At 41.8% G+C, this 20,628-nt stretch overlaps 1 protein-coding gene across 2 annotated transcripts; it reads right to left on the bottom strand.

Annotated features, from left to right (window-relative positions):
- Positions 1 to 1,586: 1,586 nt before the first annotated feature.
- Atp1b4 (ATPase Na+/K+ transporting family member beta 4) lies at positions 1,587 to 19,622 on the bottom strand. Of its 2 annotated transcripts, none has more exons than XM_052171711.1 (8): positions 19,560 to 19,622; positions 15,151 to 15,412; positions 10,738 to 10,866; positions 10,372 to 10,476; positions 5,809 to 6,005; positions 4,670 to 4,726; positions 2,458 to 2,553; positions 1,587 to 1,748 (listed from the first exon to the last, which is right to left on the bottom strand). In XM_052171711.1, exons 1-8 carry the CDS (start codon positions 19,620 to 19,622, stop codon positions 1,587 to 1,589), a joined length of 1,071 nt encoding a protein of 356 aa, XP_052027671.1. The 2 variants fall into 2 exon arrangements, with proteins under 2 accessions (XP_052027671.1, XP_052027672.1); XM_052171712.1 differs by having other exon boundaries at positions 15,163 to 15,412.
- Between the last annotated feature and the right edge of the window lie 1,006 nt (positions 19,623 to 20,628).

Below are 20,628 nucleotides of genomic sequence, written 5' to 3'. Positions count from 1 at the left end.
CTGCCCCAGTGCTCTCGATCAAATGCAAATGTGCTTACAGGGATTCCCTGATTAAAACACTTTAAAGACTCCCTTTCTCTCAACATCCCTAAATACTTGTGCAATTCAGTCTCCGCATCCTTCCTCTGAGCTCTCATGTGAACTGTTCAGAATTACCAAAGCACACGATGTCTTTATGCTTATGGCTTTGAATGTGTAATTTCCTCTGCTACTTTGGCACCTAGAGAGAGAGTCATTGTGCCTCATGTTTCCCATAGCATTTCCATGTACTATCTTTAGGCCTCTTGTCACCCTATATTATAGCCAAGTTTCCCATTAGTCTCCCAGTTCCTGTTTTGGGAGAAACTAAACATTGCAGAGTAGATTCAGACTCTGCGGCCTTGTAAGTGGAATTTAAGCTTGCTTTGGACCCTGAGCCTCGATGCTAGTCTGTTCTGCTTGCCTCCTCTTTTTGTCCCAGCCCTCCCCCTGGTGGAGGTGTTAAGAAGCGATTGGAATGGTCACATGGCCAAAGATTAAAAACAAAGCAACTTGGCTGGTCCACAACCTGAATAAACATCTGCCTCATGTGATTTTTTTTTTTAAAGTAGATGCAAAACTGGCTAATGAGCACTGGCTTCAGGGAGGCCCGACAGAAGCTTTCTGTCTTGTCATGTTTGAGCTGGAGAACCCTAATTTCAATCCCCAAGGTTGTAGCTGAGGGTGGGGGTGGGGAGGTTCAAGGCACCCATCCCTGCTGATCTCAAAGAAAACCACACAACTAGCAAGCATAGGGGCCAAGAATATTTGACCAAAGAAGTTTTTTTTTCAAGTTTTCTCTTTTGCCTGGAGTAGAGAAAAACCTGTTTGCCTTTGGATGATTAAACTACAGAGCACTCAACAACCAAACACACCCTATGCTAACAGTTCGTCTCACAATAGGATCTAACTCTCCCCACAAAGTCTCACAGAAGGTCTTCATCTCTAGCCCAGATCAACAACGTGTCAGCATTGCTTGCTGTCCTGGCTGAAAATAATGGAGTCTTTATATCAGTATTGAGTCACCTATGGGAGACAGCCAAATTTTCAACCCTCACCTCAGATATAAAGTTCTGTAGAGAGAGTAGTAGCCTGGGTTGGTCTGATGTTGGTTTCTAAGGAGACCTTGACAGGCAGTTTTAAAGGTCTGTATGGGTTGGTTAGATTATTCACCTGTCTGAAAATAATATCACTTCTAACACCAACATATTTTTAGAAAACATGATAGAACATTCTCCTGACCATGGTGAATGTTATCATATACTTTTTTTTGTATATAGCCAGACTTCTAGCAGCAAGAATAGGTCTGAATTTGAAATGAAGGAAAGGAAATTAATATAATCATATTTGTCATCAGAAGAGATGATGACCTTGAAAAAATAACCAAGCAGGTCCCACAATATCACTTCATACACACGTCAAAGGCAAGGAAAGATGATTTGCTGTCTTAGGCGTCCATCTGGCTGTGTCTTAACTGAAAAAAAGAAAGGAATTGAGGGGCTACCAGAGATAACACAAAATCAAACATAATCAGAATCAGAGCTGGTGGGAGTGGCCCCCTGGAGTTCCTAGGTTTCTATGTTCAGGGTAAAGATTATCCTCCCGACGAAACGATCGTTGATGACATCATTTACAATGCCTTTGCCCTTCAGCTGGCACTGTACAGGCACTGCTTGGTTCTTCACCACATCAGTAAAATGCATTGCCACCAGTGGGGAGGTGTAGTTAACCTGTAGGTGCAAGAACAATGAATTCTAAATGGGTCAAGTGGGCAGCAAGGATGGGGTGGGGGTGTTGATCAGATCCTCCAGGCAGGTTAGGATAGCATCGGTGAAGGGAACAGTGCAGATTTCATGATGCAAGTTCCAAATGGCCACAGTAACCAACATGCTTTCCAGACTTTAGAGAAACTGTATGACTTGCTTATAAGTCCTCATCAAGATGTCTGATTATCCTCTGGGGGAAACCAATTCTGACTCAGAATGATTTGAGTTTTATGGATAGCAGACCATAAATCAAAACTGGAACTAGGATACATGAAGACGTCATACAAGACATGAAGCCATGGTATATAATGGGAGAAACAGGAAAGTGTTATTACTTTTAGACATTAAATACACTGTTAATAATTTGTCTTCCTGGCTTTGCCACTAATTAACCATGTGACTTTACGTAAGTCTCTTCGCTGTCCTAAGCTTCGGTTTTCTCATCTGAAGACTGAAGCGCTTAGATGAGACTAGATATGACAGTCTTTTAGATTTTGAAAGATTTGTGGCTGTTAGAAATGTGTGGACCGAGCTGCCCCTGCCCCTAACCTTGCTATAGTTTACAGCTACTCATCTGTTACTACCACCATTTACTAATGCTTTCAAATCCCAGGCAGCCCTTTCTTTGTCTTTGAGCCCTTTGTGACAAAGGAGAAGGAAGGATACAGCTTACGTGAGTCAGTTTGCCATAGTAAGGGTAGTAGCGGAGGTCAAAGGAAGCCGACTCTGGGTAGTAATTGATGGATCGGATGTCGTTTTCATCACCTTTCTGTAAGCAAAAGCAGATGTATATGGGAAGGTGGGTTACAGTGTAGCCTAAAGGAACTTGTGCTCAGGTAAAATCACTGTGTGACTATCAGCCAATTGTCCCAAACCTAAAATTAGAACTGGGCAGAGCTCAACTCTGACTTGTCCTCAGAGGAGAATTTCTAGGGTGTGACTATGTCTTTCTGATGACACTGTTCTAGAAAGAGCCTATGGTTGTAGTTTATCTCCAAAGAATTACAGCATGGTACCCCTGTCCTGGATTTTGGAGCTGAGGCAGGAATAATTTAGAAAACATTACCTAAGTCCTTACTGGAGGTTCACTTTTATTGGAACTCAGATCAGGCACACAGGAACCTGATAGCCAGCCACACAGTCTGTGTAGTGAGCTTACCCAAACTCACATTTCTGTCCACATTCTCTGTATAGCCTAATGACTGTACAAGGAATTCAGAGAGTAAGCAAGAGGAACCAAATGATGGGAATGATTAACAGAGCTACCCTTAGCACATCACACCAGGTAACAGAGTGCTCATGAACTATGGCTGTTATAAACAGGAGAGGTTTGGGGGCTCAAATGGACAAAGACTGCATCTCTGCTAGCCAATTGCTCATTGGTGCCATGGGCTCACATCTATCAATATACTATATCCCATATAGTATAATTCTTTTTGGTACAATTTGAGCATCCTATAGTTTGTTCTGGTTATTAACCTATGCTGCTTGATTGCTACAAGTGGGTGTGGATTTGACTAGTGCTGATTATTTTTTTTTTTAAAAAAAGGAACTGCTAATGTCTCTATTTTTTGAGGAATCATTCTCAGTAAGGTTCAGTGTATAATAACTTGGAAAATGAACAGCTTACATTAGGGAAATGCAAATAGAAGCTAGCCCAATTAATATGTTAGATTAAGAGCTAGGGATGCGGCTCAGTGGCATAGCACTTGCTGCTACTTTAGACTACATTGGTCTTTATGATTTATTCATGTATTCAAAAATGAATGAATTTATCTTTAATGATGGCCTGTGGGATCAATTCCATTAGTTTGTAGTCATAACCCACATGTGACTTTATGCACACACATGTACGTCTAAACATAATGGATGGTCTTCCTACCTTATTCCGCTGGCAAATATTGCCTGACCTTACGAAGCTCGTCTTCCTTATTACCGCTTCCCACGTGGAACTGACCTTTCTCTCTTCTGTGTCCCCAGCGTACCTTTCATTGTGCCTGTTAATATTTCTTGGCCCCAGTTTCACAGTTATGTTTACCCTGCTATCTCCAGTAGCTACCTAGTATATAATAAGTGATTAATAAACACTTGCTGAATGTGTGAAAGTGGCTGAATGAGTGCTATATTTTTCTGTTTTCAGGTCTGAAGATTAGAGTTGTCTGCCTTATTCCTAGTCCTGACAAAGATTGTTTTTGCAATGTTTGCAAGACAACTGTCCAAGGCTAGAGGGTGGAGATGATGTCACCAGCAGAAGGGAGCTACTGCACATATAAGAAGCAATGCCAAGAGTAAGAGCTTTTGCCTACAAAGGAGCTAATTGGTGCAGATGAGATAGGAGTTAATGGTCCCTTGAAGGACAGTTAATTAGCATATTAATGGACTTCTGTTTACACTTCCCTTGTAGTCATTTGTTATTGCAACACTCAGTGCCACTGGTCATTGCTGTAAAATGCGAAATCCAGTTTTAAAATCAGGGACTAATGACTCCAATGAACGCTGCTAGTTTAGTTCAAAGAAACAAGCCATTAAAGCTAAAAGCAAAAGTGTAAACAGAATCCCAATTAATGTCTTGGCACATTGTTGTTTCTGGCTGTGGCCCCTAGCTGAGGTCCAGTTTCTGGCTTTCACATATGTAAATGGCATGTGCACGAGAGTATGCGCAAGTACACACACGCACACATGCGCGTGCGCGCATGCACACACACACACACACACACAGACTTGTGCACACAATGTTTTCTGGAAATAGAAAGTCCTTAATGCATTAAAAGGAGGTACAATTATGAAAAATACTAAAGCTCCCCCTACTCAGATCCTTGTAGAAGTTCTTGGAACAGATGAACACTGTTTGCCTGAAACAATACTTACTCAAAAGGATTGTTTACCTGAACTTTGCAGGCCACCTTCACAGGATCTCCAAACTCAGGACGAAATCCTACAATCTAGGTGAAAAACAAGGAAAGGACAGGACAGGACAGGACAGGTCAGGACAGGACAGGACAGGAGAGGAGAGGAGAGGAGAGGAGAGGAGAGGAGAGGAGAGGAGAGGAGAGGAAAGGAAAGGAAAGGAAAGGAAAGGAAAAGTGCTTTATTTATTTATATACTTTAAGAAACATATATCATAGCAAGGCTGGATTTTTTCTCTCCCCGCTTTTGGTCACCACTCCTCACATATAAATTTCAACTACATTTCTTTTCAGAAATGTTACAAACAACTTCAAAGATCAGTTTATTCACTGACACATTTGTATCTTAGGTCCATACACAGGAAAAAAAAGAAGCAGCAAAATAAGCAAAAGGATGTAAAGAACTTTCCACTTTCGATAAGAGTGTATCTGGCAAAAGGTTCTGCCATTCCCTAAGGAAGGCATGATTAAAAACAGATGCATTAAAAATTAATTATTAGTTTATGTGTATGGATGTTTGGCCTGCATGTGTGTGTGTGTATCATGCACATGCCTGGTGCCTGCAGAGGCCAGAAGACGGTGTTAGGTCTTTTAAGACTGGAGTTACAGACAGTTGTGAGCTTCCATGTGGATGCTGAGAATCAAACCTAGGTCTTCTGAAAGAGCAGCCTGTGCTCTTAACCACTGAGCCATCTCTCCAGCCTGGAACATTTTTAATGATATGAGAACATAGAATTGTTCTCCACTATGTTCCAATATCAGCTCTGTATTCCAAACATCTCAGGACTCTCATTTTATTTTTTGAGATAGGGTCTGGCCTAAATCTTGAGATCCTCCTGCCTTTGCCCCCTAAGTGCTGAGATTAAGGACATACTCCATTGCATTCTATTAGTGGCTATCAAGGGGGCAGGTTTGGGTATTGGAAAGAAGAATGACACTAGGAAATGTTCAGGAGAAATAAATTGGTCAATTTGTCTAGTTGTTTGCATTTTTGATGCTGTGGATAAAAATGGCCAAACATGCAATGTGTGAATACCAGAGTCCAACAGAAATGTGGTTTACACACTCTCCAACCCTGCTCATCCACTATCACCAACAGATCTCAAGGGCTAAGATACCCGGTTCATCTTGAGGAGGATACAAGGCTGTCCAGTAGAGTATCCAAAAGTGGGGTCCTCCAACCCAGAGCAATTCTTCAGGAAGGAGCGCTTAAATTGACAGGCCTTCTTGTCCTCATCTTCATCTCCATCTTGGATGAAGTACTGACCCGGAGGGCAATCTATGTTCATTTCCTCTTGAAGACTGTCATTATAACCTGCAGCATGTGTGGGTGGCAAAGGGATTATTCTGTTAGAGAGGAGCTGAGGGAAGTCCATGCTTTTAGTGGTTTTCTATAATTTCTTTTCCTCATATATACTTGTACTACTTCAAAAGTTCACTTGTTCTACCTTAATCTTGCGGACAGTTATTGGGTACCCAAGGGATATTCCTCACAGCATCCCTCTAGGATAGTGCTTCTTTTATTTATTTATTTATTTTTTTTGTAATATTTTTATTTTCTATATTCTTTGTTTACATTCCAAATGATTTCCCCTTTCCCGGATTCCCTTTTCTTTTTTTTCTTTTCTTTCTTTCTTTTCTTTTTTTTTTTTTACATCTGTGACTTTTTTTTTTTAAATTTTTTTTATTCGATATAATTTATTTACATTTCAAATGAGGGACAGTGCTTCTTAATGAACTATAGAAATGATCCCTGAAATATAGTCTTGGTTCACAACCTTCCTAATGCCACAACAGTTTGATATAATTTCTCATGTTTTGGTGATCCTCAACCATAACTTTATTTTTGTTGTTACTTCATAATTGTAATTTTGCTACTGTTATGAATTATAATGTAAATACCTGTGATTTGCAATAGTCTTCTGTGGCTCATGTTAAAGGGTCCTACAGGGTTGTGGCCCACAGGTTGAGAACAACTGCTCTATGAAGATTTCTTGTGTAATCACCTCAGCCCACCTGGTGATATGATCCTTTGCTTCCCATTCCCTCAGAACTTTCAAATGTCCGTCTCAGGGTCGTCACAGGTTTATAATTTTATGACTTTTCTCTATTTCCCATTATTTCTTTTTGGATATGGTAGAGAGCAAAGTTGGGGTAGCTATTCCTTCTATTGTGAGAAAGGAATGGATATGTATCAGTAGATTTTGGAAGAAGGTCTGTATCATATCAAGGCATAGTATATGTTAGGAGGCTGAATTCATAGGTTAAAATTTCTTAAGTTCAATTTAGGAAATGTCTCCCTTTGAGGTCAAGGACAGGCAGCTGTGTTGGAGAACAGAAGGAATATGAAAGAAGGGGAGAAAAGCAGGGGAGCAAGGAGGAGGGAAAAACCCAACAACTCTTCAAACTTTAATATAAAAGAACATAAACCCAAAGTATCTCAGAAAAAGAGAAGTTTGCATTGGAGATAGAAACTTATGACAACTATAGGGTCTCCACTGAGAAAGTGAGGGTGTGAAATCTTCTCTAAGTCTGAGATATTTTGGGTTCATGTCCTTTTATATTGGATGGAGTATAACATTTGTCCTAAGTACACATCTCAGATAAAGAACTGGGAACTATCTGTGTGTTCACTCTTCAAGCCATTGGATTCCATAAAACTGGGGTTTGGGAATTTCCCGCATCAGTCTAAATGGTAGAGCTCTTGGACCCAGACATGCAGTCATGTCCAAAGTAACTTACTTTTTCAGAAAAGATTGTACACTTATGACCCACTGGAGGAAAAACTCAAAAAGTACTGTGAGTACCTAGACAGGTTGTGACTTTGGATATAATGTTATTGTTATGTAATTGGTAGTTTTATTTCTTAAAATTCCTTGATTTTTGAATATCAAATTGCATTTAAGTTAGTAGACAAAAACAGGTTTCATTGTAGTATTTTCACACATAGATACCATTTTGTCTTTATCTTCTTCCAATGAGAATGTTGCTTGCAGTGCTGGGGATGAAACTACATACTAAGAAAATGTTGTACCACTATGCTGCTCCTAGCCAGAAAAGTTTAAATATACACCAAGAATGACAACATTTTTATTTTTATTTTGACAAGACTACATGTAGTTCAAGGATTTCTTTTAAACATTTTTAAGGACTAAGAAGTATGCTCAAGTAATAACTTTTAAAATAGAAACTGCACTCAAACACTCAGCATCTTTCTTGAGGTAGTTCCATTAAGGATGTGACAAGGGCACGGCATTTACTGCAACATCCTCCTGGGAATGAACCTGATGCTCTGGGATATCTATTTCAGATGCTGTTACTTTTGGGAAGGACATATTATCTGCTATTCTTTTTTTTTTTTTTTACGTTCATGTGCATGCATTATGTATATGGCACGTGTGTTTGAATGTTTGTGGGCACAACCCATGTGCATGGTTTTGTGGAGGCCCAGGATTGATGCTGGTAATCTTCCTGGATCAGTCTTTCACCTTTTATGTACTGAGGCCAGGACGTGTCAATCTAACACCGAGTTCAACGATATGGCTAGTCTCACTAGTCAGTCTTCCAAGTTTGCCTTCTGGGGTTGCAGTTACGGGTTATTTACTGTATCCATACAGCATTTATGTGGATTCTGGAGATCCTAACTCTGGTCTTCTTGCTTGCTTGGCAATTGGCAAGTGCTTTAACTGCTGAGCCACCTCCCCAGGCACATATTACCTACTCTAGAAGTAACACAATGCCTCCCTGCCTTCATCATCAGGTCAAAATTGGTATTTCCCCATCTCCTATCTTATTGCAGGGATTTCCTCAGCAGAGACTCTGACAATATGCATACTTGAAATAGCTCACAAGCGTTTTTTACAGAAAGACACTATGCTGACTAAGATGCCCAAAATACTTCTGTGGCCCAAAATAGAACTACATGCATCAGAAAGAACTCTGTCATTCTACAGGTGCAGAGTCTGAAGCTCAGTTTCACCCCAAATAGCAGTGAGCCTTACTAGCACAAAGCTGAATTTCTAACATTGGCTTAAATGGAAACCACACAGTTAGGAAACATGACATTTCTCAAGCTTAGAAGTTTATATAATATCTAAAAAAAAAAAAGGTCAAAGGAGACTGATTCGATAGCTATGGGGTATGGTCTGACTGAGGTTCTACCAACACCTGTGTGATGTCTTTGCTGCAGCCGCTGGGCTAGCAATTTTGAGTAACAAACAGCAATGAAACTTGTGAGCACCGAAACTGATTCTGCTGCCAGGAGATGGGGGTCAAGCTGCTCCCTCTTTCTGAGCCCCAATGCTCTCATTTCAAAACTGAGGAGAAACAATTCTATTATGCCTGGTGAAAGTTGAACACCAAAATACACATGTTATTTTTAATAATACTTTCTGGCTCGTGCTAAGAGACTTGCCCCAAATCAGTGTATATTCTACTAGCTATTTTCATCCCACCATCCAACCCCCATTTCAGCCAGGCCAGGCCATCTGAAGCAGTCTAACCAAGTTTTCCTATTCATAAAATGTAACTGCAGCAATACAAACTTTAACAGGGTATTTACTTAAATATCTGTCTATCTATCTATCTATCTATCTATCTATCTATCTATCTATCTATCTATCTCTATCTCCCTATCTATCTATCTATCTATCTATCTATCTATCTATCTATCTATCTATCTATCTTGAGATAGTTGTCTCCCTAAATAGCTTGGGCTGGTCTTGATCTCTTGAGTCCAAGTTATCCTCCTACCTCAAAATCATGAATGTTGGTTTTCCAGGCATGTGCTATCATTTCCATGTTGGGGTTCTTAGTTACTTTCCTGTAGCTGTGATAAAATACCCCGGGAGAAGCAAATTAAGGGGGAAAGGGTTTATTTAGGCTTACAGTTCTGAAGGGAGACAGTCCATCATGCTTGAGAATATGTAGCAACAGGAAAGGCACAGTGGGAAGAGGAGAAAGCTGGGTGGCCACACTGCATCCATACTCCGGAAGAAGAGAGTGAACAGGAGTGGGGTCTGTCTATGACACCTTAGGGATTACTCCCAGTAAATCTCTTCAGAGCTGCTCTCTCTCCTAAACTTTCCACAGCCTTCCCAAACTTCTACTGCCTTAGCTCTCACAAAGTGAAGCAGAAAGCCATTCATGTGTCTCTGAAAGTGTACCTGATAACACTACAGATAAAGGAATTCTTGAAATATTTGAGATCAACATGCTAGTCAGAAATCTAGTCCTCTTACTCTTTTCTAAGTTGCTGTTACAAAAAGCCATTTTCTCTCAAGATAGCTAATACTCAGGATTCTCTTTCTTGGGAAAGTATGGGAGGCAGGAATCCTGCTGCTCTCAGAGAACATTCTCCTTTTCCTCACTATTCTCTCCCCGCAGAGTGATCTTTCATAAGAGATCACTTATAAAGATGATCATTTGGATGTGCTCAGGGTTTAACTAGGTGCTGTAGGGTGTTCATGAAGAGAAAACAAGTTCTGTGCCTTAAAGAGCTCTCAGTGGGCAGCACACAATCAGAACATTTTTTAATATAATTTTATAAAGGGTGCTGGCAGGTATGCAGAACAACACAGGTAGGGGTGACTTAATCAGATTTCCGGACCCCATGGATTTTGACTTTTGGATTCCCACCCACTACTTTTCTAAAGCGCTTTCCACTCCTCAGGGGAACTTACCCTGGAGAAAGCCATTTAGGCTAATCACGTAACGCTGCCAAGTTTCAGGTTCAGAAACGTTGAAGTTGAAGTTAAGGCTATGAGCGAAGGGTCTGATCATAACTCCTGGCAATGAAAACAGGTCTTGGTATATTAACCCATTCTTGGATTTTTTTTTTTTTATATAGATTCCCATGGCACCATTCCCTCCCAGGCAATCAAAATGAAAAGGACCATAATTTGCCAAGTACTATTTCACTTTTCCTCTTAATAATTGAATCTCTAAGTCATTACCGGGAAGAGCCAAAGTTAATTGAGGCTGAACATGCTGTGCAAACGGATTTCAGCCCAGAGTTCTGACAATGCAGGGCATTTGGGCACACTCACCAGGAGGTTTCACCTGCTCGGTGAAAGTCGGCATGTAAGGACTGATGGCTAGGAAGAGCATGTATATGAATAGGGTGATCACAGCAGCCAGGGAGGCATAGAAGAAGAAGTAAATGACTAAAATGAGACCTGTAGAGCAAGTGAAGATGACAGTGGTCAGTGCTTGCCAAGAAGCCCCACCTCCCCACTAAACTCATGAACCAGAATCAACTCAGGCAGATTCAGAATCTCCTCGCTTATTCAGACTTTGTCAATCTGGAATTGGTGGAGATTGATTGTGTCAGAGGATCGGAGTGCAGTTTTCCTTTCTAGTATCCCCGATGGAAAGTCTCACTGAGCACATGACTATGAAGAAGACTATAGGGCTTCAACTCAGAGCGGAGGGGAAATTGCTTGGGAGTCTTCTGGGCGGGCCATGGTTGATGCCCTGAATGCAGATCACTGTTCATTGTGACAGATGTCCTGAAGAGACTTAGCCACTTGGTTTAAGTGATTAGAGATATTTGCAAGAGGTGAAAGCAGCATTTTTTCTTGACAGAGTCTAGAATTCAAACCTTTGACTCATTTCCACTGGACATCCTTCTAATCAAGGCTTATTCATGCCTATTCATTTCATATCTTATTCATCCTTAGCAAAGTTTAAGTGGCTCTTTCCAAAGGGAACACTAATGAAGGATGGAAAAGACAGTAAGGGGAAATGATAATCACTGACACTTGCTGTATGTGAACTTGGGAAAGCTGTAGAATCTACAACCTATATTTATCTGTATCCCTGACAATATATGAAATTCACACTTTTTATATTCTTATTCTGATTCTACTACTTCTAGCTGTTTAACCTTGGTCATGATGCCACTCCAGGCCTTGGTGTCCTCATCTGGTAAACAAGGACAGTAGCATAGTACTTGCTATATTAAATAAGCATTAAATAATGTATATCAACACTATGGCACAGAGCCTGGCAGATCCTAAGTGCTCTATAAATGGCATCCATCATTATTGCTATTATTAATATTGTTATTGTTGCTATAGGCTCAGATGCACAGTTGTATGAATTATCCTTCTCTGGCTTGTATTGGGATTATGTTTGCCTCAGGACTACAGAACACAGGAGGAGGCGAGTGAGCATGAGACAGCTGCCCAGAAGCTCTCTTCCAATCTTCTGTGGACATCTCTCAGGCAAACATATTTGGCTTCACTCATAGGGGTGGCATAATGTTGGAACTACAGATTTGAACTGAATCACAAGCCAGAAGCTAAGATAAACTACACGACTTTGCTGTACGCCTACAAATGAATTCAAGTGTTAAATTTTAAATTGAGCCTGGGGGCAGGGAGAGAGACTGACCATAGAAATCACACTGGGCACGGAACTGATCCTTTATGTTTGTCTAAGATGGACTAAAGTGGAAACAGAGCATAGACACATTGATTTAGTTGAGTTCCTAGAGAAGAAACAACCATGTCTGTGGCCTGTGGCTCTTGATGGTCGCTCACTAGATATCCTAAAGGGCTATGTCCTGCATTTCTGCCTCCTTTTCTCCACTCCCATTCTTATCCTGGGAATGGATGGACAGCCTAGAGCCATCCTAGGGGGTAAAGAGATCCAGTTTCATGCATGAAGGGCAATCAGTGGAACACAGGTTAATTTCCTTGGCAATATCTTCTTACCTCCTCAAGATATGTGGGCCATAAAAATGTAGATTAGATAGTGGCACTAGTAATGAGTCCCCTAGGTCCCACACAGAGAAAGGTGGTCTTGAGACTGTGATAGCTTAGTAGCTCACCTCTCCTCAGGCACCAGACCATTCAAACCAGTCAATCTCTCGAGTCCTTCCTGCCCTAGATAGATAGTTTCACCTTGAGCTCTTCTCTAGGCTTCTGTCCTGAATAACCCCCACCCAGGCTCATGCTCCCAACTCTTCATCCAATAAAGCATCCAATAAATCTCTTGAGGCCTAACAAATAACAGAAGGCCTTGTTCGTTGTTCACATTGATGAAACTAGTGAGGCATTCTAACAAGAAAATCAACTCTGATATTTGAATCCCAGAACTGTCACTTAGTTACTCTGTGACTTTAGACAAGTCACTAACCCATTCTCAGCCTCAGTTTTTGCATTTGTAAAGTGGAATAATCACGCTCTCTTGCTCTTGCCTTCTTGCTCCCTCTCTGTCCCCTTGCCCCTCCCCCTCTCTCCACATGGTCATGGCCGGCCTCTACTTCTCTTCTTCTCTGCCCCCCTCTCTGCCTTTCTCTGCCTCTACTACCCTCTTAACTCCCCTCCCCATGCCCTGAACAAACTCTATTTTATACTATACTGTCATGTGCCTGGTCCCTCAGCAGGAAGGGATGCCTCATCATGGGCTGACAAAGACACTCCATTCCCTCATAACTGACTACACCATATTCCTCCTCTCTTTATCTTTTTATAAACACATCAGTAATGGCTAGGCTCATAACCAAAAATATAAGACAAATTTAGCTGGATTAAGTTTGAATATGTATAGTTTTATACATTTGACATTGGAACCAAATAATTTTTTTCATATAAATAAATATTTTTTAAAAAGGGATAAATGACCTCATATGATTCTTTTTGGTTGAATAAAATAACACTTATTTCCTAAAAATTGGTATTGCCCAGCTACCCAGAGAAAAAAAGAAGACTATATTAACAGTCTGGGTGAATAGATTGGACATACTGATGTTCAGACTGGAGCAGGGTTGGTAAATACTCACTAGCTGTCAAATAAGAGGGCAACAATTCCTGTGTCTCATGATGTAGGTATCATATGAATATTTTCCCTTTACCTTGGGACAATCTGACAGGCTTGTGAATTGCTGGGCTATCCTAATACCTGTGAACCATTGGCCTGGCTGTAGCCTACAACAAAGCATCCCCATGGCTGTGTCTTCCCCAAGTATTTGTACCTGCCTACCTCATCCCTCTTTGCTGCCTCATGGCTTGTCATTCACCAGAGCAATGTAGATGGACAATATATGGTGAAGTTCCAATGTCTGTTTAAGGGTTAAAGTATGGCTCTTCCCCTCTCAGAATTGTGCTTACATTTCAAAAGGCCTGGTTTTCCAGTCCTCTTTAGGCAAGGAAGAAACAGCTGTGACCCCTCTGGAGCTCCAGTGAGTGTTTAGCATTTGTCTGCAGCTTGCAGAACATTGGAATGTCCCTTAAATGGTATATTAGTTCCAGTTCCAGGGATGGGCATGGGTGGGGCTGGGAACTGAGGAGGAGCAATGGGAGGTGAGTGTTGTTTAGATTCTCACACCTGCTATTCCTAATTCCCGAAAATAGAGCTGGCTACTTCATGCACACTGAGCTGAATTAGCAGCATTGACTACAAAACCTGAGGATTCTTAACTAAAACGGCCTTTGGAAGGAATGGCCATCAACTTCAACAACCTAGACCCTTGGCAGCAAGGGACTAGTACTTCATCCATGGTATCCACTGTTTTGTTTTTTGTTTTTTGTTTTTTTACATTCCCTCCTGTGGATTAACTGAGTTAGGAATCAGCAGCTGCGTTCTCCCCCCCCCCCCCCCCGGGCTGTGTAAAACGTGGCAAGTATGGATATTACTACCCACAAAATCTTCTAAGGAAAAGGCTCATCAGTAATAGTTGAAGAAGTGAGTAGAACCCTGGAAAGGGAGATCTGGACAATTTGTAAAGTAGAAATGGGGGCAACAGAGAATGTGATACAGAGAAAGAGCTAAGCTATGCCATTCTATCACTGATCAGACAACAAGGAAACTCAACCTTAGTCCCTAGCACTGATCTCTTGAAAAGCAATTCTTCTGTGTATAAAGCACTCAGAAGCTGGGGTCAGGATAGGTTTCTGGGCTCTCCTTCTCCAACACAGGTAAGTGAGCTAATAAGGCTTTATAAACCCTTAGTCATGTTAGCAGGGTTTATTGTTGTGTCCTTAAAAATAGTCTTTTACACATTCGCTTCAACTTTAGGGTTTTCAGCATGTTTAGAGTCTTATGCTGATTCTGTTAGAGAGGCAGAGCAGAGTCCCCCATCATCCCAGTTGGCATGTGGGGAGACTGAGGCTATGAAAGGGTAAATGATGACCCCCATAGTAACATGCATAGAAAGTGGCAGAAGTTGGGCGTGAAAGACAGACCCTGTGCTCTTTCAACTCATTCTCAGTGTTATTTTATACTGCGTATGGAGACTAGTAGATTGCAGTCACATGTTCTCTCTTGTTCATCTATTTAGTAGCTTTTCTGATGAATCTCATCTATCCAAGTATGGCACCAGCCATTGGTGTCTTTCTGTGAAATGTTAAGAGGAGACTATAACAAACCCATCCAGTGTACGGCCAAGGAGCTCTGGATACCACATCAAAAAGCCAAGGACACCAGACTGGGGCATTGGGATGAATGGGACTTACTCCGACTCTGACCTGTTCGGGCCAGAGACATCCTTTTCTCCGGGTCCCACAGGTATTCATTCACGATCTGCAATTTCTGCCACCAGGCATTGCCTGCTGACTGACCCTGACCTTCTTCTTTCTCCCTTTCTTCCTCCTCCTCTTTTCCTTCCTCCTCTTCTTCCTCTTCCTCCAGACCAGGCGCCATCATCACCTGAGCCTCTTCTTCTGCTTCCTCCTCTTCATCTGCTAAGTAGTTGTGATTCACTTCATCCTGATCATCCTAGAGTGGTAACAAAACACAGACCTCTCTGTGAAAAAAAAAAAAAAAAAGGATCCCAGTGGCACATCCCAGCAACTCAAATAGACGGCAACAACTCAGCATTTGGAGGTGTCTCAAATTTTCACATCCCCAGGAAAATACCCATTGTGGCAAGAGGTGGATTTTTTTTTTTTGCTCTGTTCCCTCTGTTGACTGTTCCTTTCTATGACTCATTTTGAATCATGATTATTTCTACAGTGGTGCTGAAGTTTAGTTCAATATCAGGTATTTACGTTCTTTCTCTAGGGTATCTCATGTCACTGCTCGGTCCAGGGCCTTGGCCTCCCATTTAATTTTGTCCTATCAGGAGTGAGCTGAGCTCACACTGAAGGACTGAGTAGTCTTAGGAATTTATGTCTATGATGGTAGCTTCCCAGCCAGAGCCAGCTTTGTCCTAATGCTCTGTACACTTTCAGCTGCTTGACCTCACCATCTTAAGTTGTGCCTAAAAATAGGCTCAGGCAGATAATCAGGAGGAAAAGCCAACTGCTGTACCCCTCCTCAAACTTCCACTGCCTTCCCAACACAAACAAGGACTCATTTCCTGCTTCCTGCCTTAAGCTAGATAGACAGAGCCCCCTGAGAGACGAGATTCCAACAGATATTTCCTTTGTTTCCCCCTCTGGTTTAGTTTTTAAAAGTTGGGCACATCTTATTTGGTTATCCAAAGCCAAGTGGTCAACCCTGAAATCATACATATCTAAGTAACACTAAACAGACTGAGAAGATTTTATACACACACACACACACACACACACACACACACACACACACACACAGACACACACACACTTAAAGGAAGAGAGGCCGTGAATTTGACAGGGAGTAAAAAGAGGGTAAATAGAAGGGTTTGAGGGAGGAAAGGGAATCAGAGAAAGGATATAGTTACATTTTAATTTTAAAAATTATCTAAAAATATAAAAATAAAAGTGAGGCACAGTAAGTAAGCATTCATCATATATTTGTTCATTTATCACAACTAGCACTTGAGATTTGAGACAGTAATCTTTGAATTGTTTTAAGAAAGTTAAACAAAGCAGAAAGAGAGGGGGAAAAAGGAAAGAAAATGAAAAACCCAGACGCCACCAGTGGTATTTCAAATGCCTCAAGAGGTAAAGGCTGGAGGACTGCAACATTGTTCTTTGGGAGTTTGCCAAGGTTCACTGCAACAGCAGAAAATCAGGCCACCCTCCTTTCTCTGTGCTGTCCAAGTCTGAAGAATGCCAAGGCTGGTGCACCTGTTGGGGTTGGACGTGTCAAATGCTAGAGGCCGTGGACTCTGTACTGCCCCCTCCTGCCTGATTCCTCAAAGGCCACTTAGAGGGCACACAGCTACCCATGCTGCCTCTAGCAGAGAGTTAAGGAAATTGGCTTGTTCAGAATCAGTAAAAAATGTTACAGACAAATCTCTGCCCTTTGCAGTTAATCTTTCCAGAACTCCCTAGTTCTTGATAATGAGCACCCTTGAATTGTTCTCTAATTTGTCCAAACGTACAGCTCCATTATCACATACCATATCAGAACTTACGGGGGTTCCAAAATATGATTGTCCAACTGAGCTCCAGAGAGGGGAGAGGATCTGGCCAAAGCCACACAGCAAATCCATGACAGAGTTGACAGTCTCGGAACTTGTGTCTCTTGATACTCTGCACAGTTTCTCCTCCATCACATTGAACACAAGTGGCTAGAAGTGGCTTAGCAGATTTATGAACATGATGATGTCTTAGAGTCTGTGTTCCCAAATGGTAGGTGCTTATAATCAAGGATTTCTGACTTTGACATGGATTCACAGTATAAGACTTAGGAAAATCAACCTTGCCTATCCTCAGTGCTAAGTGAATCAATGCACATTCTTAAATCTTTTACTCACGTGTGAACGAATTTATGTATACATTATTCTCCCAAACCAGGTTTTGAACACAAAGGTAGAGGGTCCACATTTCCTAATGTTTTGTGTGAAGCCGACCACAAGGTAGTTAGTGGGTACTGTCAGCGCTACTGCCTGGACTCTGGAGGAATAGTCCCACAGATTTTGCCATCCTTAACCTCAGAAGTCATGTATACTAGATTGGCTAGTCAACACGATCCCCAGAAAACCCCTGCACCAAATTTTCATGGAATATGAAATGTGACATTTCATCAGGAAGGGCTTCAAATCCCTTTAGATTTCTGGAACAACTTTCTTTTGTTGCCCATGCCTGCCTTCCACATCTGCTCTATAGAGGAAGCAGCTGTGCATGGCCTCAGCCTTATCTTATTTGTAGATATGTGTTCTCAAAATAATCTTATTAAAATGGCTGCCATTAAAGTCTTATCCTCCCAGGAAGAATTAATCTTCTTGGAGCTTATTTTCCCGTCACAGATTCCTACCACCTGAGCCTTATTTCAGGAACCACAAATAGCTTCGTTCCTCTTCCCTGCATCCAGGGACGGGAAAATGTCACACTGTGCCACACAGGCTTTTCTCAAAGGCTCCTTGTTAATGGAATCCTGTGTAAAATGCACTTCCATGCAATCATTTAACACGCTCCAGTAGGAAATGCTTTGGCGATGAGGGCGTTCATCTCCAAGGTTCTGTTTCTGTCAGCTTCCTAAAGTGGCACCACACTCATGTGATGGTGTGTATGAGCATGCTCAGATATGGTAGTGGGTGTGTGCTGGGGCCCTCATGTTTCCCTAAAAGGGAAGCCTGAAGGACAGAAGGTAGCTCCATTTTGAGCAATCTAAATATATAAACACATAAACAAATATACAAACAAACAGTATGACCCAAAGGATAAATTTGTATCTTGCGCTGAGTAACAGGTTGCAAACATCTGAATGACATGTTAATTTAAAAGGGAAAAAATTACACATACAATTGCATCAAATGATTTATTTTTAACTTGACGAGATATTATAAAAAGCAGGATCCCCTGTGGCACTTAAAAGTCAAACTTCTGGACAAATTGTTGAAATTATACACAACAATTTTAGCAATTCAACATAGAAAAAAGGCAAATAAGGTACAGCTATATGTACTCCATAGACTGACTGATCTTAAGAGAGGGAAGAACCTGCAGGTATCAAAGGAAAGATTCTGCATCAGACTGCTAAGAAATTCCCTTAGTGGTTGATAGAAGAATTGTGGGTTGTATTTTCCAGCTTGCTTTTGACAGTTTTTCCTTAATTCCCTAGGTGCGTAGTAGTCATATGCAAAGAAGGTTGTTTTATGCTTTGCTTCCTTTGGGATTTATATTATAATCATTCTGAGAGTGTTGTAGGCACCCACATTTATGGTTTAGAGTAAAGTAAACGTGAATTTGAAATAAAAGTGTAAAGGAACCTGGAAGTAAACAGTGGTATAGAAGGTGTGTTCATTGTAGATGCATGTGTGCGTGCGTGCATGCGTGTGCATGTGTGTGTGTGTGTCTTTGGTGAGATGTCAGACAAGGTGGTGAAAGGTGTGATGGTAGATCGGAGCTTCGAGATGTTGCATACCACAAATACAGTGGAAAGAGCCTAAGTTAGAAACAAGATGCATATTCTCATGTTGGGTGTCCTCATTAACTTCCAAGTCAGTATGGCATTCTGTGACCCAGCAGCCTCCTCCAATTCGACAAGGGGCTTTGGAGAGGTGATGTCTAGGCTTCCTTCTAGTTCCTATCAAGGATTCTGTGATTTTTAGCTATAGTTTGAGATTTATACCTTAGAAAAAGAGCAGCTGGTTTCTAAAAGCCACCACCCGTCAGGACTGAGACAGCTGTGGGGACAGTGCTTTTCATTTCCTCTTCTCTTTCTTGTTTCTCCTGGCCAAATTTCTTGCAATGAAACCTCTACTCCCATACTCCAAAGGTCTGCTCATATTTTAGACTCCTACGATAAAGCTTCAAAGGGCTCCTAATTCCCTGATATCTTCCCATTCCTTTATCTCTGTTCCCCTGCAAAGAGTAATTTAGGGTACCCTGGATTGCTGGAAGTCACTGCTCTTCTTCCAAAGTCTGGGATCTCCTAAACTTCACTTATTTCCGTTTATCCCAACACAAGGCAGCCATAATGCAAGGTCTACACAGTACCCAACCCAACCAATTTCAAAGGGCAGCAAAATATTCTGCTCCCCGAGACTCACAAGTCTGTAGCGATAACCGTAAGGAAAGGCCGGAGCCCTTCTGGAGCGGAGCTGCCGTCTCATGGCTGTTCAGTAGGCCAAGATGCTGCAGAGGCAGGCGAGTAGGGCAGGGTTGTGGAGCTTCTGCTGGTACTGGAGACACTGGTTGCTGGGGACACTTGGCGCCTACTAAAAGTGAACCTTGCTGGCACGAGCCCTTCCCCAAAATAATCTAGCATGCTCCTCTCTCATTGGTTGGCTCCTTCCTGGAATCAAAGGAAAGCCCTTTTGGAAAAGCAAGCTCATCATTACAGGGAGGGGGAGATATTTTGGGTCACGAGGATGAGCAATTCACTGCCCCCTTCGTGTGCCTTTCCACCTCTTGCCCTTCCCCGGGACCCGAGAGATGATGGGATCAATGGAAATCTTAAGTCATATTCTTGTCAATCAAGAGTTGGATATCAGTGTGTGTGTGTGTGTGTGTGTGTGTGTGTGTGTGTGCAAGGGGGTGGGGCGTGGGTGGGAGTTAGGGTGAGGGGAGATGGCCAAGAATAACTTGCTTTTTTCGTAAGGCTGATCTCATGCAAAAGGATCTAGGGTGTCAGGGAAGATTCCCTTTGCTCTCCCTACCGTCTTCTCCCTACACTCTCTAAGCCACCTATAAAATATTCCTTACTGGATCCTGAACTCCTGAAAATGTGTATTTATGCCTTTTTAATTTTTGATGCAAAACTTCTGCTTTAACCCTCCTTATCCCAAAGAGGGTCTTGGATATAAAGAAGCCTTTTTCTAGGCCACATGTCACAGTGGCCCCATCCGTCACTGCCCCTCATACACACACCCTTGGAATCCTGGCCAAATTTCTGTAGTGGTTGAGATCTATATTTATCCCTTAGCATCAGGGCAGGGAACAAGCCAGAACTTTGCAGTGTCAGTTTCCCAGACATATATAACTCCTGAAGCCAAAATGGGATCCAGCAAAAGAAAATGAATAGACACTGCAAGAAATATTGTATAGTACGCTGGGTCTGTTTGGTTCACCAACCACTCTGGGGTCTGGGTAGAGTTTTTCATCACTCCTTACTTTCTG

Source organism: Apodemus sylvaticus, chromosome X (assembly GCF_947179515.1).
Source record: "Apodemus sylvaticus chromosome X, mApoSyl1.1, whole genome shotgun sequence".
In the NCBI taxonomy this organism is placed as follows: domain Eukaryota; kingdom Metazoa; phylum Chordata; class Mammalia; order Rodentia; family Muridae; genus Apodemus; species Apodemus sylvaticus.
This window is presented reverse-complemented; position numbering and strand designations above follow the sequence as displayed.

Coding starts and splice junctions, on each gene's coding strand:
- Atp1b4 (XM_052171711.1), bottom strand. CDS start 19,622: ATGAGACGGCAGCTCCGCTCCAGAAGGGCTCCGGCCTTTCCTTACGGT. Junction 15,413..19,559: donor ACGGTTATCGCTACAGACTT/GTGAGTCTCGGG, acceptor TTACCACTCTAG/GATGATCAGGATGAAGTGAA. Junction 1,749..2,457: donor ACTATGGCAAACTGACTCAC/GTAAGCTGTATC, acceptor TTGCACCTACAG/GTTAACTACACCTCCCCACT.